General features: G+C 41.7%; 1 protein-coding gene across 2 annotated transcripts in view; it reads right to left on the bottom strand.

Moving 5' to 3' along the window:
* Nucleotides 1-5,822: 5,822 nt before the first annotated feature.
* The window catches only part of GPC6 (glypican 6), a 1,096,805-nt gene continuing 1,084,707 nt past the window's right edge, over nucleotides 5,823-17,920 (bottom strand). For both annotated transcript variants that reach the window (XM_082700679.1, XM_082700680.1), the window contains 2 exons: nucleotides 13,923-14,098; nucleotides 5,823-10,267 (listed from right to left, as the gene is read on the bottom strand). In XM_082700679.1, the coding sequence (XP_082556805.1) occupies nucleotides 10,065-10,267; nucleotides 13,923-14,098 (379 nt within the window). In that variant the 3' untranslated portion in view covers nucleotides 5,823-10,064. The remainder of the gene's footprint in view (nucleotides 10,268-13,922; nucleotides 14,099-17,920) is intronic.

Here is a 17,920-nt window from a genome sequence, read left to right as displayed (position 1 = left end):
CAGCAACAGACGTCAAGACTTTGATTGTGCTTGTGACTAAAAACATGGAAGAAAATGATTGTAGCTGTTACGGAGCTGCTAAGATTGGCAAATGAAGAAAAACATGCCTCAACTCATGGCTTTCCCGCAGCAGCCAATGGGACCAAAATACAACTTCTGGGCCAGCACCAATTGGCCTACCCAGCAAAATTGCTGAAAAGCAGGAGGAGTCACCTGTTCCAAGTATGGCCCACTTTGAGAGGAAAGCTGCTTAGTATTCAGGGCTGGACATTTGCTAGTTGTCTAGCACCCTTGACAACGTCAGAGTTGTCTTTTGAGTTTCGATTCTGATTCCAGATGTTTTTCGATACAAGTAGGCAGAGTGGATTTAAATCAGAAGTTTAGTAGTGCATAACCTCACCCAGTACTTCCTCAGCGGGATGGGTATTTTGAAAAATTATAAGGTGTCATACACGTTTATGTGTACATTGATCTTGTGGACAGCCATTATTCAGATGTGGGGCGACCATATAATTTATCATTCAAACCAGGGGTACTGTTAATTGTTGTATTGAGACAGCAGGTATAACTGGACTGTGTCAGACAATTTGGGACGTACAGACTTCTTATTTATACCTCGTGAAGGGAGAAGAGTATGTATTCATATTTAGTCATTCAACGTACCATAGTTCCTCTGTGATTTCTTTTTCTTTTCCCCCATTTCTTTTATCTTTTGTTAACCAGTTCTCTTTCCACAGCACCCCTTTGATTGTCTCTTCACTCCCACGGTGCTCACTGGGAGCCCTTAGCACCACGCTCATTATAGTGATTTTTACAGTCAGCCGCTATGAATTTGTTTGGTATTCCCCCCTTTATACGAGACCCTGCACTTCTTGGGAACAGGGTGTAAGTATTCTGGTTTGTTTACTTATTTATCTTTATTATGGTAAAAAAATACATAGCATAAATTTTACCATCTTAGTAATTTTTAAGTGTACAGTACAGTAGTGGTAACTCTACGTGCACTGTTGTGCAACAGAACTTTAGAACGTTTGCAGAACTCAAACTCCCGTGTTCGTTGTGCAACACTCTCCTTCGCCCTTCCCCCAGCCCCTGGCAACCAGCATTCTATTTCTTGTTTCTAAGAGCCTGACAGAGTTAAATGCTGCATAAAAGTAGAATCATGCTACTTATTCATCTTTTTGCGACTGACCCATTTCACTTGGCATAACGTCTTCAAGTTTCATCTGTGTTGTAGCATATGACAGGACTTTCTTCTTTTTCTTTCTTTCTTTTTAATTTAAATTTAGTTAGCCAACATATTGTTTCAGCTATAGTGTTCAATGATTCATCAGTTGTATGTAACACCCAGTGCTCATCACATCACGTGCCCTCCGTAGTGCCCATCACTCTGTTACTCCATCCCCCCAACCACCTCCGCAGCCCTTGATTTATTTCCCAGAGCCAGGAGTCTCTCATGGTTTGTCTCCCTCTCTGATTTCTTCCCATTCAATTTTTTAAATTATTCATTTATCTATTGAGGGTCACCTAGGTGTCATCTACCTCTTGGTTATTGTGAATAATGCTGCAGTGAACATGGGAGTATTAATATCTCTTCAAGACCCTGCACTCAATTCTGGTTGGTATTGCTGAGTCATATGTTAACTCTATGTTTAGTTATTTTAAGGAAAAAATCACACTCTTCTTTCACAGAGTTTTCCATGGCAGGTCTACCATTTTCCATTCCTACCAACAGTGCACAAGGGTTCCAACTTCCCTGCATCCTCACCAATGTTGTTATCGTCCATTTTTATTTTTTTATTTTTTTGGATAGTGGCCATCCTACTGGGTATGAGGTAGTAGCTCATTGTGGTTTTGATTTTCATTTCCCTGTTGGTTAATGATGTTGAGCATGTTTTCATAGCTTGTTGGACTTTCTGTGGATTTTTTTTTTTTTTTAAGGACACACACAGTGAAGGCTCAGGAATGGTCGGATAAATGTAGGAAGTATCATGTCTTTTAAATGGCAGTGGATTTCTATTCTTTTCTCTTTCTTCATTTTACCTCCTCCGTTCAAGGTATATCGGCCTCCCTGCTCATGAGGTACAAGGAGGGGAAATATCATAGGATTGCTTCAAAGGAAGAAACATTTTAGATGAAAGAAAGTCTAGAGAAATCATTTTGCTTGTACTTTCCTCATGGCTCATGCTCTCTGTCTATGGACATAATACTCAATATAAAATTTTCTCTTTTACATTAAAAAAAAGAGAGATATATCCTTAAGCTCAAAAACAAACAAATGCATAGAACCTGGGCTTATCTTTGACATAGAAAATTTGCCTTAACGCGCTCATTCACAAGAAATGGTTCAAATAAAAAGCAATAAAATCAGTACCATGTCACTAACAAGCTTTTAATAAAGCCATTCCTGTGACATATCTTTGGCTTAATATAATTTGGGGACATCTAATTTTTCATGTGCAGGAACTCAGTCTGTGCTAATTTACAACTTGTGATTCAGGATAAGAGATGAATTGGAAGACCGTTAGGGTATCATCCTACCAGACATGGGTTCCTGTGGCTGAGCTACTGGGCTGGTTGTGTAAATTAGCAAGAGGTGGATAAAAGGCCAAATGATTTCCATCAGATCACTTAAGATTTGGGTGGATTCGGTGTGAGACAAAGTAAAAGAGAAAAGGGTGAGTAGACCTACTGAGAAGACCACAGTAGCTTCTCTGATCTGTAAAATAAGGGTAGTAATTCCTCCTACTTCATGGAAGTATGGAAAAGATTATGAAAGAAAATGAGTTAAAAGTGCCCTTTGGGGTGAAATGCTTTATGTAAACATATGTAAATATCTTGAAAGAGAAATAGAGTTTTGTAGACAAACTTTTCTCTGATTTGACATTCGCCTAGCTTCACGAAATGTCTAAAGAGTATCTTTCTAAGAGGGATGAAAACCTGTCATCAATAACCCCAGTTCTCTCAGGGAAGGGGGGAAGGGGCATGAGGTGGGATCCAACAACAAAAGGAGTTTTTCTTCCTCCTTCCTTGAGGAAGAAAGGCACAAGGTGCCCAGCGCTTTGGTCTTAACTGTGAACATGATCACCAGGACTTTGATTAGGTTGTATCTTCAATGTCATAGACTTCACAAGACCTTGCAGCCATCTGTGTGGTCAACAAAGCAGCACAACTAGTGGTCTGTTTGAACCGACTAGTTGTTGGATTGTTTTGGTTTATGTTTAGGGTCTATTTGACCATCTGAACAGATAAATAACTGATAGAGAAAGCTAATGTATGGGAGGAACCCCTGAGAATTGGATGTGGAGGACTTGCTTTCTGGGAAGGTGATGCATAAGCCCAATCGACAAACAAAGGGAAAGCAGATTTGCTACCTATCTTCCTCCTTAGCACCAAACTTTGGTTCTCACTGGCCTTACGTTCAAAACTGTGCAGGAACCTGGAGTCACTAATTTATTTACTTTGGATTTTAATTTAGAAAAAACAAACAAACAAACTGAATGTCCCCAAATGGCACTTCATCTCAGAATAAACTTTTAATATATAACCTCGGTGCAAGTAAACATAAATGGATTCCTGTTCCCACACTTGTTGCCAAGTCTCAGAACACCCTTGGATAATTTTCTTGTACTTCTAATAAAACACCCAAATTATCCTTACATACTGCCACTTTTCTGCCTAGTTATTACAGATCTCGGTTCTTTTGGCCTCACCTAGGTGACTAGGCAAGTTAATTAAGCTCACTGAGATTCATTTTATTCAGCATAAAGTGGGCATTATTATTCCTACATCATAGAAATCCTATAAAGATCAAGAAGATAAAGATCTTAGCTTAGTTCTTAGATAAAAGGTGCCTTAAAATATTCCTAAGGGCCACCCACAGGGCTGCTGCCTTAGGGATGAAGCCTTTTCGGGCTCTGGCTTTACCAGGTGGTAAAGGATCATGACTTTGGCCATTCAGCTTAAGCTGGCTGCCATTTAGCTCTTCACCCTTCTCCCACCACTCACAGCTCACTTACTAGTCCGCAGTCACATACGAATATCCTAAAACCATTCCTGCACAGAAATCTTTGTGTTTGCTTGTTCTCTGCACCCAGGTCTGCACACGGCTGTCTCCGTCCTGTCATGAGATCACAGTTTGAGTATCCCCTTGGAGATCCTCTCTTACAGGCTCTCCCCTTAGTCCCTATCCCATTTCCTGTATTAGTTCCCTCATGGCACCGCTTCTTTCTGATGTCATCTTGTTTATTATTTACTTGTGTGTTGTCTGTCTCTCCCCTACCAGGATGTAAGATGTCTGAGAGCAGAAATCTTGGTGTCTTGTTCTGACACCCAGAGTTATTGCTCATCACACATCTTTTGAAAGAATGGCTGACTATTATTGCGTAAGTCAGTTTTCCTTTTTTTTGTTTTTTTTTTAATCCACAGACGCTCTTTTCCCGCTGAAGAGCAGATGGCTTTGTCTAGGGTAAACACTCCAATGCTTGCCTTGAATCGGTTTGTTCGTCTTTCTGCTTCTCTCTGAACATGAGCCCTCACAGGGTAAAATTTCTATTTTCTTGCTCGACTTTATGTTTCGAGGTAAACAAGAGAATGAGCTCCTGAATCGAGCTATGAAGGCAGGCATCTAATTCCTCCTGGCTTCGCTGTGCGCCCCATTTATGAGCCAACAAAATATGTTTGGTCACATGTTTATGTAAACAAATAAATATGTCTATGGAATGGAAAGGCATCCACACTAAATGAATTGTGAGCGTCTGCTTGAATGGACAAACTTGTGGGTTCATCTTTCTAGCTCTTGAGCCAGAAACAATAATCCATGTCTAATTGTCACTACTTAACAAATGGGTATTTTACAAAAATTAATGCCATCTTTCATATTTGTGAGTGTGTTTTGACTATACCTCAGCCCATTGATTGAAAGAGCAAATTAAAATAAATATTGTTGTTACCTGATAAAAATCTCAGTGGTGGTTTTATTATTATTACTTTTTTCCCCAAGACCATTTCAATGTTTTTCCTTTCCGTGAAATTGGGTTCAGTCAAATTCCAAATAAAATTTGTTATATTCTGGTTTTCTATATGGAATTATTCTAAAGTTTCTTAATTCTTTTGTAGAAATCACTTTTCTCATTAGATATCAAAATAGTAATAATGTGAACTAAATTAAAATATTGCTTATGGTTAAAGATTGTAAGTCTTGATAAATTTATTTATACGGTTTCCTTTATTTAAAAGAGCATTCTTGAAATAAGTGATGTATTTGTAGTAACCATGGTTAATTGTTGTAGAGAATGAATCATTTCCAACTGGTGGTTTTGATAACCAGTGATCAGCACCTTGAGCAGGTTAAGCACAGAGTAGGAGTTTAATAAATATCTGTTAAATGAATCTTTATCATGTCATACAATATTTAGCATTCCTGATAGCATGGAAACTTTCAGAAATAAAAAAGTCAACGCAATTTGCTGAATTTGGAAATGGTTAGTCTTTTCACATATTATCTTATTTTTCTCACCTCATTGCTAAAGTATTGACATCAGTTCTCAAGCCACTAAATTTTATCTTTGAGAAGAAACCAATACAAAAGGAGAAAGAGTATCCTCCAGACACATTTGGGAAGGTCTTAAATGTTCCAAAGTTCTAAAAGTTCATGATTTCAAAAACCAAGGATATTTAGGAGAGTGGTGCTGATTTAATCTATGGTTCTTTTTCTTTCTTTTAATATTGCAGTTTCTAAAAAGCTCTCAAACAAAGAGAAATTCAAAAACTCTGAACTGTAAGCTATGACAATAATTAAGAAAATGCAGAAAGGGCACTGGTAGATTTTTAAAAACTATTTTAATACAAGATTAATAGCAATTTTCTATCCAAATCAGAAATGAAAAATCTTAACCCAAGTAATATCCATTTGACAGTCACATAAAATTTTAGGTTTGATTGGTGCACACATTTTTTTTCCTGCATATATATTATGCATATGCACACAGAGACCTCACTGTTACCCGTCTTCAGGTGTCTTCTCATGGAAGTACCTCATTACAAGGCAATGTCAAAGATTCCAGTAACTATTCGACTTTGAATGAGGTTCAAATTGCCCCAGGCTAGGCTGAATCCCACACCATGGCAAACCGTGACGCAGCAAGGTTCCAGAATGCATACAAATCAATACTCTGTTTGTATAACTTGGCCTGAAACTAAACACTGGCTAATGTCTCCACCAAGGAGAACATGTTGCAAATGTTTAAGTCATGGTCTCCTTTACTCTTCTCTTGGCAAAGCTAAACGGTTCCCCCCACTCCCCCCAGACACCCTCTTTTAAGTTAAAAGTCAGATCTATTAGTGACTGTAAGTAAATAAAAACGAGATTGTATTTCTGCAAGTTTTGGAGAAGTCAAAACTTACATTTGCTAATACTTTCACCTTTAATCAAACCACCTGATAATTAGCCTTGCAAAGAGAAGCAATAAAAGAATCACAACTCAGGAATTTGCTAAGTTTCTATTCCTCCTTGGGGACCTTAGCTGGTGTTGAGTGTATAGCCAAAACATGTATGTAATGGCTAAAGCATTAAAGTAGGCTAATGTCTGCAGCAGGGAATATAAATTAAATATCAGGGTTCTGTGTCCAATAATATTTTCAATGTGTTTGATTTATAGAATGTTACTTTTACAATTACTACATAATAGTGTTTTTCAGTGTAGACAAAGTCGTATTTCTTATCCCTTACAATGAAAGCAGGTAATACCAGTTACTTCTCTGGGTCAATCACCGTAAGAGAGTCTGATTGCTAGAGCTAACGTTGTTCTATGATGGCGGTCGTCACAGTACCCCCTCGACCGTCATTAAGGTGACAGAAATCTGTCATGGCTACCCTTCGAAACAGAACCATAAGCAGAACTCTAACTCATGAATTTGCAACTCATTCTTCTCTGCTAAAGACTTTAGCCTCTGTTTAGCTTTTGCTATAACATATACAAAGTATAATATACACCAGTTACAGACGTGTATTTCTGTTAGAAAAATACATATTATAACTAAGGAACATGTAAAGAGAGGCACTTCAATAAAGCTAAGTGTTTGCGGTCATGTGCGTCACCCAACAATTTCTAGTGTCTGATTTCAGTGAGCCCATTCCTCCCTACTCCTAACAGAGGTTGTGATGTGATGAGAGAATTTAGGGGACATAAAGTAAATGAGGGCAGATTGGGAGACATCACGGAGCATCGTTTCATCCCCAATCGCTATGTTGAGACGAGAGAAATTAACGTGGCAGGGGGCAGGGGAGAAGAGGAATGTTGGAATACTTACCAAAATGGGATAACTAGATTAACTAGATTAGACTAAATCCCTTAGGAGAGAAAACAAGTCTCACGTTACATTGGTCTGAAAATCCTACAACATAGTCGGATGATGATAAAAACTAGGAAGTACAATTTGAATAATATTTTGACCACATCCATGCAGGGGACAAATATTGTGGCATCATTAACTGAGAGTCATTTCAGCTCTCTGCCTGGCTCGTATAGATCACTGTATCTCACCAATAGGAGTAATATCGATCATGAAGGTGTTGAGACACATGAAGCAGGCATGTATATGTTATCTGTGTGTTTAGTGTATATGGAGCATGGGTTCACATTCATTAATATAATGTGTATTTATACACTTGCACAAAGCCTTTTGGGGGTGAAAGCAGAGAGGAAACAAGGCATTCTGATCAATTTCACAGAAGACAATGCAGAACTATTGATAAAAGGAAAGACTTGGAGTTTAAAGCCATAAAAATAAGTTATTACTCAAATATTCCAGAAAATTAAGATTGATTTAATTTGTATTGCACCTTATTTATTAGAGAAAAGACAATACTGATTCCTGAACAATGAAATGGGCAACATAAATGATTGGTCCTCCATAGAGATCTTTTCTGAGTGATTGGTGATAGGAAGCTGAAGTCTGGAGGTGAAATGGATGGTTTTCTAGAAGTATGCAATGCTAAATAAGATTAGGTGTTAATTTCATGAAGATTTAAATGAAAAGATGCCACAAAGTCTCTCAGAATCCTACTTCTTATAGGCATCAAATAGCCATAGATGCTTCTAAATACTTTGAAGTTTTGCAAAAGTGCTCAAATGTACTTAATACTATTGTGCCACATGTGTTCTACTTAAATGTGACGACTAAATCAATAACTAATTATAATTTTGATGAGAGTGAAGATCGAAAAAAAATACCATTTACGTGCCATTTCTGCCAATGGGTTAAATAAAATGTGACTGGCATATGGTGGTGTCTTGAAACATTACTTTTCTCAACCCCAGATCATCATCAAAACCAAGAAACACATGGAGAGCCAATTGTGTGAATAAAGCCCCAGTTTGGTTTATTTTGCTTCTATCTACCACGGGGAGCATAAGGCCTGGCTTTGGTACACTTGGAGGGTCAGTTAGGCTTGTGGCTCTAAAGTGGCCTCTTGAGTTAGGTCCCATGTCCAAGTGCCAAGCGGGAATCCTAAGCTGAAGGCGTCCGTGGAAGCAACGGTTTTGCACGTACACCACATTCTATGGTTTCCATTACCAGGACAGTCCTGCATGCCCATGGCTCCCCCCGCGAGCTCGGTACCATCTGGAGTACCCAGGACAAAGCACGCTCATGCAAAAAAGGGTGTGCCCTGGCAAACTTTTAAGAAACGGACAGTTAGATACGTAAAAAGTTCTCTTTCTTGATTCTTGGTGCTCACAGATCGTTGAGGAATCCCTTCTCTGAGCAGCACAAAACAAGAAGAGGTGGTTGACAAAACATTTTCGTTACAAAGGTGTGTCAACCCTGAGCTTGGAATTAAGAAGTTAAAATCTGTGATTTATATATATAGAGATATAAAAATAGATGATCATACTAAGACTAAAAAAGTGAAAGAAATCTCCATGTCAATACTATATATATATATATTTTTTTTTTTGACTTGATAGTTTTTGTTGTGAGTTATTTTGTAAGAGAATGCCCTTGTGATGCAGAAACCAACTGACACAAAGCAAACTGTTAAATATGAAAACTCACTTATGGATCTAATTGCTTCTAAGTTCATCAAAAGAGCTCTTATTCTGAGACAGTAATGAGCACAGGAGCAGAAGTGTCAAATCAATGTCCAACCTGTGACTAAAGCAAAGCCATTGTATCACTGAAGATTATTTCCAATTCAGATCCTTAAGGAAGATGAATGGATGGGAACATCCACTAGTCCCTGGAGATGGAAAGAAAAATCTGTGCCACTTGGATACAGGGGACAGACACTAAGAGAATTAAGGAAAATGGTGCCATCATTGTAATTGACATTGGGCAAGATGAGAGAGAGGTGCTGGGTCGTGGCAATTTTACTCTCCTATGAACGATGGAGTTCTAAATTTAGTATTGGTACTCGCAAATCAGTTTGGTATTGTGTGGCTAGAGTGCAAGATGGTACCGCCAAGACAACACTGTATTTTCACCACATTTAAAAAAAAAAAAATCTCAAACTTTCTCCCCCAAAGCATTTCATAAACCTGATTTATCACAGAAAAGCTTACACTGGGAGTCGGCGGGCGATGCTGAACTTAACAGTGTTAAAGCTCTTTTGTTTTTCTCTCTTGTTGGCTACTTTGTTGAAAATGCAGTTGTCTTGGGGGGTTTGGCCTGATTTACAAGGAAAATTATTTTCTTCCTGCCTTTTTCTTCTTTTTTTAAACGGGAAAAAGAAAAAAAAAACTCACAACGCGAGATTCCTTTACTTACTTCTGCAGCATAAAAGCAAATGAAGGTAAGAAAATCTCCTGGTACGAAAGATTTGAGTAAGAATTCTCTAGAATAAACAAGGTCCCCACAGAGAGCGGAAGGAAAGAGGAAGCAGTCCAGTCTGGCACCCAGTACTCTTTGGGCAAACAGAAAGGGAGGCAGAGTGCAGTCCTGTCTCTTCTCATAGAAAACATTAAGTTTTTGTGGCATGGTCCATTGTCCGAGAGTGTAAGAAAAGAAGTGAGTTGGCCATTCGGATAGCTAAAATGCAGTTTTATCTGACCAAAAACCCAAGATTATCTGCACAGTCTCTGCAGTGCCAGGACGACGCAGACCAGAGAGCCTGAGAGCAGGGAGGGGCCGAGCTGGGCTGCCGAAGAGTCCACCTCTCTCCGGTCGGGGTCCACCGCGGGGGCCTCTGTTGTGACGAACTCAAACTCCGTGGGACATACGTCATCCATGCACCCGCTGCCGCTGCCCGAGCCGCTAGATTCATCGCCTGGGGGTGGGGGGTGCATTGAGAAAGAGAGTTAGACCAGGACTAGGTCACCAGATTTGGGTCTGGTCGTAGAAGGGGACATCCCACCACCCTCCCGACCCTCACCCCAGCGGGTCTAGTGTCAGTGGGCAGGTTTGTGATGGGTGGGCAGAGCCGACCAGAATAAATGTCTGAGACACAGAGCTATGCATCCTGGACCCGATGAGGGTCCATCCCTACCATGTTGGCACTCGAGAGGCATTTATTCTGGCTAATGTTGAAGTTGCTTTAAGATACTCTGTCCCTCGCTCTTGTGGTACCCTGGGGCCATTGTCGTCAGCAGGTAGCATGCTTTGCTCAAGGATTTTGAAATGAGGTTTAAAGCAAAAGAACACGGCTACGTAGGCAGTCTGAGCCACAGGAGCGTGTAGTTGTGAACGGCACATATTATTAGGACTTTGTGGATCCTTGATTCCACCTTTGTTCTCCTCTAAGAGTGAGGACGAGCTCTGTCTCCACCGACTTCTCCCTCTGACCCCCGGGGTTGGCAACTGTGACCAGCTCATTGTATTTGCTGGGGCCATAACCCAAGAATGGCTTTTACATTTTCAAATGCTAAAAAAAAAATTGAATGAGAACTTGTATTTTGTGATGTAGGAGTAGAGTGTGTGCGAAATTGACACGTCAGTGTCCGTGGGAGGCATCATACTGGACACGGCCAACCCTGCCCCCGCTTCTGCAGTGTCTCATTCTGCGTTCAAAGCTGAACATATTGCATATCTGGCTTTTGACAGAAAACATTTGCCATTCCTGCTTGAAAACTTCTAAGCTTGCTCTAGTCCCACCTCTTACTGCTTGGTTCCTTCCTGTTTCACAAACCCTGGGTCTCAGACCTGGGTCCCAGTTTGGTTTCCATCAATTTCTAGCTGTGTGAAAAAACTTATCACCATTTGCAATTGTTGTATTAACTTGCTTGTTTTCCTGTGTCCCCTGTGAGAGTGGACACTTGTGGAGGGTAGAGACTTTGTGTGGTGTGTACCGCTCACTTCTGGATCCCCATTGCCTTTAGCGGACCCTGGCATGCAGCAGGTGCACGAAAGTTACTTGCTGAATAATTAAATGTGCTTTGGGAAGCTTCCTCGACTCCTGTCCATTTCCTTATCTCAACAGATGCAGACAATAGCATTTACAGGAAGAGTATGTAGGAAGCCATTCTGGTGAAATGCATGAGGGTACCAAACCCACCACTTGCCATGATGCCTGATGGGGGAAAAATATGGTTTCTACAGCAAAGAGGACCTAGATTTTAACCTGCCATTTTTTTTTTTTCTTTAAGTGAACGAGGGCAAGCTGGTTTCTTTAGGTGAACGGTGGCTCTGCTTCCTTAGCTGTAAAAATGAGAGTGTTCCTATATGTTTCACAGGATGGTTAGGAGTTACAACGGAAATAATGTGCCTGGGAGGAATGAGGAAACTATAAACCTGGTAATGACAATTTACTATTTCCTCTACTTGCTCAAAGATTCATTCAATAGACCTAAATTCCTCCCTGTTGGCCTGAAACAAGGATGGGCTTGTTGCGTGCCCCCCAGAATTCTGGCGCCATCTTGGGCACTAGATGTCACGTGAGGCCGAAGTAATGCAGGGTCTCCTCTACTGTCCCCCTGAATAAGCAAGACACAGCTCAACACAATTCTTCTTCTTCTTCTTCTTCTTCTTGTTCTTTTTAACAGGACATCTAAATATCAGGTAAGATCCCTTGAATACACTACAGCAGGTTCTTAACATTTTCTCGGATTTATCGTTAGTGGCCTTTACAAGGGGGAAAATGCCCATTAATTAAATTCAGAGATACCAGAACTGCTGAGGGAATTGTTCTTAACACTGGTATTATGAACAAGAAGTAATATAACCTTTACAAAGATATTATTAAAGTGATTTAGAATATTAAAACTGTGGTAAGCAAATAATGACAGGAGATTCCAGCTGAGGAAAATAATGGCCCTGTCTCTTTCTGAAAAGGAATCAGAAAGGCTGGAGTTTCAGGGGTGATTTTTTAAAATGCCAAAGGCAGGAACAGTGATGATGGCTGTAAGATGTGATGATAGTTTATAGGGTAGACACTGTCCTAAAATAAGGGACCAAATATAGGGCTTGGGTTAGAGCTAAGTGAGGCTCTTAAATGTTGTTAATTTTTATTTTTCTTGTGGGGGGAAGTGGAGCACGATCTCTCCTCAAGGACATTCCCTAAGCTTTGCAGACTGACATGTATATAACATCTTTAGGTCAGAGAGAAGAGAGAACCAAGGCCAACCTCAACTAATTCTTACATTATCTTGAATTATTTATTCCTATAGTCATTCTCCAGATAATAAAGCATTTCATGAGAGAGAGAGGACAATGCTGCTCTCAGAAGAGCAAAACTAAGGAGTGCGCAGGGGAGAAGCAGCAAAGGCCCTCGTGGAAGGTTCTCTTCTGAAGAGGGAAGACGAGGTTTCGTGAAGAGGAGAAATAATAGGAGAAATGTGACAGCAATAAAGTCTACTGGGTTGGCAATTATCCTGCATTTAGAAAATTAATTTTTGAGTTATTTAAAATGGAATGAAGTACTAAAAATTTTCTGCAGGGGACAACTTGGTAGGCTGATGGCTAAGACTTGGATGACTTAATGTCTTCCATCTGGAACTTGTTTCTTTCTATCTCATTAATTCAAGCACACAAGCATCATCTTTTGCTTCAGTGACCAAATTACAGACTCGCTGGTGACTGCACAACTTATGTTCAAGAAATCTTTTCCCAAGAACTCTGTGTAGGGATACATATCTTTAAAAAAAAAAAAAAAATCCCAAAGCCATAAAGCGAAGTCTCCCCAATTTGTATAGTTATGCATCCTAAAGCCAGTTACACAACCCCCAAATTTCATTTAACACTCACTTAATAGTCTTTCCAATCACTTCTGATATTTTGTGAGGGCTAATAAACTAGTCATGGGTCCTACTGCACTGGCATTTCGTTATTTCTGTCAATATGTCTGATAGGAATGTCCATGGCTCATGCACATGAGGGACTGAACAGAGGGGCAGCTCACGCAGTTGAATCCAGAGCACATGAGATTTTATCTTGGGTCCTTCACAGATGGCCCCAAATGAACTTCCCGAAGACCCAGCCTCACAGGCTAGAATGCTTCTCATTCTATGGAAGAGAAATCTAAGACTCAAGAAATAGTTTGCTTAGGACCCCAGACAGTAAGTGATAAAACTGAGATTCCTGCCCCGCCTTGTCTGAGGAAGCTTCAGAACATTCTTCTTTTCGTGGCTGGGGGAGAGGACAAGAGTTTGGGGCAGAGATATAAATGATGATGGGCGAAGGAGAAGATGAGAACATTGCTTCGTGGCTTGACCAAGAATAGATCACCTGGCAGAGGAGACCCAAAGTTAGCTTGGGAAGCGCCAAATGTAATCCAGTGAAACTATTCCTTAATACCAGTTATGATTTTAGTAGAATCCTAAGCTTTGTGGGTCAGAGCTCTCTGTCCAAAGGACTATTAATAGCTCCGCAGACCGGGGAAGCAGGACACAAGATTAAAGGTGCACACTGCTCTTGAAGAAAAAGTGGGGTATCATCGACAACCTATTTCTCACTGTGGAGGTTACTGGTACCCGTAAAGACTTCCTTACTCGTGTCCTGGAAGTTGACGTCATTGCCATTGTACGCGTTCTTTAGTTTGTTGGTCATCACACGTAGAGCCATGATCTGCTGCCTGATGAACGTGTCAGGTCGTGTGATGTCCACGTCAACCTCAGGGTTGTTAATCTGGTTGGTCAGCCCATCATTCATGATCTCAGGCAAGTATCTGCGAGGCCGACAGGAAGAGAACAGATTAGCGTGAGGCAGGAGGGGCCCGGTACCAGACTGTGTTGTGCTGTCTCTGACGGAGGGCCAGGACATCCGTACAATGGACCTCGATTCCTGCAAAGAAAGACCAAAAAGTGAAAACAAGGAATAACTTTTCTCAGAGGGAGCTGTGGCTAAAAAGATGGTTTCGGGGTGCTTCATAAAATGGCACTGAATTTGTAGGGAGGCTTGCCAATGAATGAATGTTCAAATGGGGACTTAAAGAAATTGTTTCTTAAAATTAACTACTTTCCTCCTCTAGCCCAATGGTAGATACTGAAGTCAAGGGCTTGCTAGCTTCCTCTGCTCTCTGGTTAATTTTGCTGAGAGTTGAACTTGTAAATCACGCATGATCTTAGAGAATTCTCTTGTACGAGGATGCTCTCCCTCAGCTGAGGAGGCCTTACCTCTGACTTGAATCAGAAGAAACTTCTGGATATAAAAAACCACCTTTGGCAATTCGAGGTGTAGCCAGTGAGCCCTGGAAAGTCTGAGGTGCCATTAGGGCTTTTGTTTTGTCACCGCATGTAACAATATTTGATATTGGGCAAAACAGAAGGATAAAATCTAATGAATCTTTAATTCTTATGACTTGCAAATTTAGATTTATATTCTTTTAAATTGTACTGAAATTTTAGGACTGTCAGTCCTTCGAAGCCAACTGCCTAATCTGCCTGTGTGCGTTTATGCCAGTGGAGACTATAGACGGCGGGAAAGTGCCTAGAGCCCCCTCCGACCCCTCATGCTAACGACCCGCCCAGTCATAGCCCTCTTCTCTCCTTCTCCCAGAAGTCCTTGCACCTGATGCTTCTATCTCATTTCCTGTGGCTCTCCCGGAGTGCAGAGGGCACAGCGGCCTCACACCGACTTCGGGACCTGCCTCTTCCTTCCCAACGCATCCTGCACCCATGATCTGAGGACTCTTCATGAGCTATGGCTTTCATCATATGACTCTTCTGTTGGAAAACTTGGTGATAGTAGTGGATATCTCCTGAATATATATACCCTCAGGCCCTGTGATAAGCACTTCACGTGTATTTTAGAATTCAGCCCCCTAGTGAATCCAAGAGCTATGTGCTATTGTATATCCATTTTGCAAAAGAGGACACTGAGGCTGAGAGAGGATGGGTAGCAGTGCAAAGTCGTGGCATTAATGGATGGCAAAACCACAATCTGAGCCCAACAGGTCTAGTTTTAGAGCCCACGTGTCCAAACTGTGCACTGTACCACCTGATTGATGACAAATGACAGTTCACATTTTATAGCTCGGCAGTCAGAGCCCATTTCCATCCTGTCTCTACTTTCTTAGGCTGCAACCATCCCTCCAAGGGGCCCATCTTGCCCTGCAGAATCTAAAGCCTGTACACAGCTTATATTTACCTGTCCCGCAGGCTTTCCTTGCCTGAAATGCACTTTCAAATTCAAGTCCCAAATATCCTTAAAGACCCAGGTCAATCTTGGCTTTGTCTTGAAGATATTTTCCAGCTTTTAGGGACCTGTGCATCCTTTTGGAGGGCTGCTATGTTCATCTGGGCTTATTTTGGTGCAGTGCACAAAGTCACCCGCCGAGGGAGGGAGTTGGGCTGAGATCCAGCTTGAATTCTCTGCCTACAAAGCGATGTCCCTGCAGGGCACCATTCACCCGAAGGGACACAATTTTCTTTTCTTTTTGTTCTATTTGTTTTATTTTCAAAAATTTCAATGCATACCAAAGCATAGGCAACTGTATAATGAACCCTCAGGTACCCATCTGGGTGTCTTTTTCTAATTCTTACAAAGGTGCTTTATTTGTCTGTGTCCTGGTAAGAAACAGATGGTACCCGCAAAAAGGTAATAAAGAGAGTTTGCAAGGAGAGACAACTTACGAAGGTGAGAATAGGGAAACCAGCGCGAGAACCCCAAGACTGGCCATAGCAGGAGGGCCGGAGGGGAAGGAAGGGTCCCCAGTTACGCACAGGAATTGAAATCTCAGCGAGCAACCAAATGACACAGCAACAGCCAAACCAAGGCCTGTCAGGGAGGGAGCGAGGGAATGATACCCTGACTTCCCTCATAGCTCCTTCTGCAGCCTCCCAGCGGAAGCCAATGGAAGACAGTGGGCCAGAGGACCCAGTGGATGGAGTTTGCAGAGATCCTCGTTCAGGGCATAGACCCAGGTGGAGGGATGAGGGGTGGATCTCAAGGGAAATCAGCCGGGGACAGCCGGGGACAGCCCCACCTAGAGCTATATCATCATTCTTCTACTGCGTTTACTGTGATGGTTTGCAAGCTGAGAAAACCCCAGCTTGCAACCCCTCTATGTTGGCCTTCCTATTTACCTATACTTGTACAGTATGCTTATGTTTACAATTCTTCCCCTTCTGCGGGTTATTTTCCATGTTCTGGAAACTGAAGGCTCTCTATCCATCAGCCTCCCAAAGAAGAAATGGAAACGTACAGAGATTTTTATATTTAAGCCATTTTTCAGTTATTGAAATCTTAGGCATGATGTATTTGTGTATGAATTGGTTTATCCACTTTAAATCAGAGGTCCTCGGAACAAGCCCCTTGTCTTCATCTGTATCTTAAATAAGATCGACTTCACCACGTTCCCCACATAATGAATAATAAAACACAGAGTGCATTGCACATTCTTTTCCATAAAGCTTAACAGTATTTGCTGCCCTTAAAAAAAAAATGTTCTAATGGAAATTTTTAAAAGTCACAGGACCGTCTCTCTGTAGTGTTGCCACAAAGCGTAACTTCTGCGCTGTCTTTCAATATGGCTGATACATTAATACATTCTTGTTGGCTTCTGGGCTTGACTTCGAAAACGTGACATTGGGTTGACTGTTATTGACATCAGTTATATGTACTGGGCTCCACGAGCTCTACTTAATTACTAGAGCTCATTGGTATGAGCAGCAGCGAGGGCGGGCTAGCCTTTGCTGACCCGGGAGTTGAGAGTGGCTGGAAGGGCCCCTCGACTCTTGGACAATGATTCCTGCAGCTGTACCTGGGCCAGGTCAGAGGAGGGCTTTGTTTCTTTCAGATGCTGCGCGCACTGCACGGCTCGCCGAGACTCATTTATCAGAAGCCGACTGCGAGAGCTTACATGGGAATGCTGCCCCTGGGAGTCTGAGCATCCAGGAACAATAAGAGACTGCCAAATCCACCCAGCCTCTAACTGTGCCCACTGATGCTCGGCCGCCTGCAATAAAAACAAGGAACAATGCACCCGTGTCCTCAGGAACCTTTTCTCCTTTCGCTGTACTCAAAGGGTAACTTTAGAGACAATATGGAAACTTAAACCGCAAGCACAGTTGAGAAAGAGAATGGCCGTCTTGTCACTCCAGAGGTACACCCCGAGGCCAATTCTATGGATATCCAAAAGGCAGCTTGAGGGATCTGTAGAAGCCCAGGACTCGTGTTCGGTCTCTTTGTATAATGCTCGTGTCCTGAAGACACGGACGCCTCTTTGAGCCCCTGCTGTTGTTTATTAGACTTTGCATCGGCTTCTTGGCCCGATGGTGTTCTGTGTTTGTACCATTACCGTTTGGGGAGACATGGGAAGGAAGCAGGATCTCAGCCCAGAGAAGCCAGCTTCCCAGGCTGGATGCACATTTATCAGGGGCAGGGAGAACCCAGAAATGAGCACAGATTGGAAGGTTGAACGGGGTGTCATGTTCGTCAACGGTTCGTGCTCAGCGTGGTGAGGGGAGCCATCCATGAACATTCTGAACCCATCCATAAGCCCGTTCTGGCTACCTTCTAATCTGCAAGAGAGGTATAGGAGCTAGAC

The sequence above is a fragment of the Mustela nivalis genome, assembly GCF_964662115.1.
Source record: "Mustela nivalis genome assembly, chromosome: 15".
In the NCBI taxonomy this organism is placed as follows: domain Eukaryota; kingdom Metazoa; phylum Chordata; class Mammalia; order Carnivora; family Mustelidae; genus Mustela; species Mustela nivalis.
The sequence above is the reverse complement of the archived record's forward strand: the minus strand, read 5'-3'. Positions and strand labels throughout refer to the sequence as shown.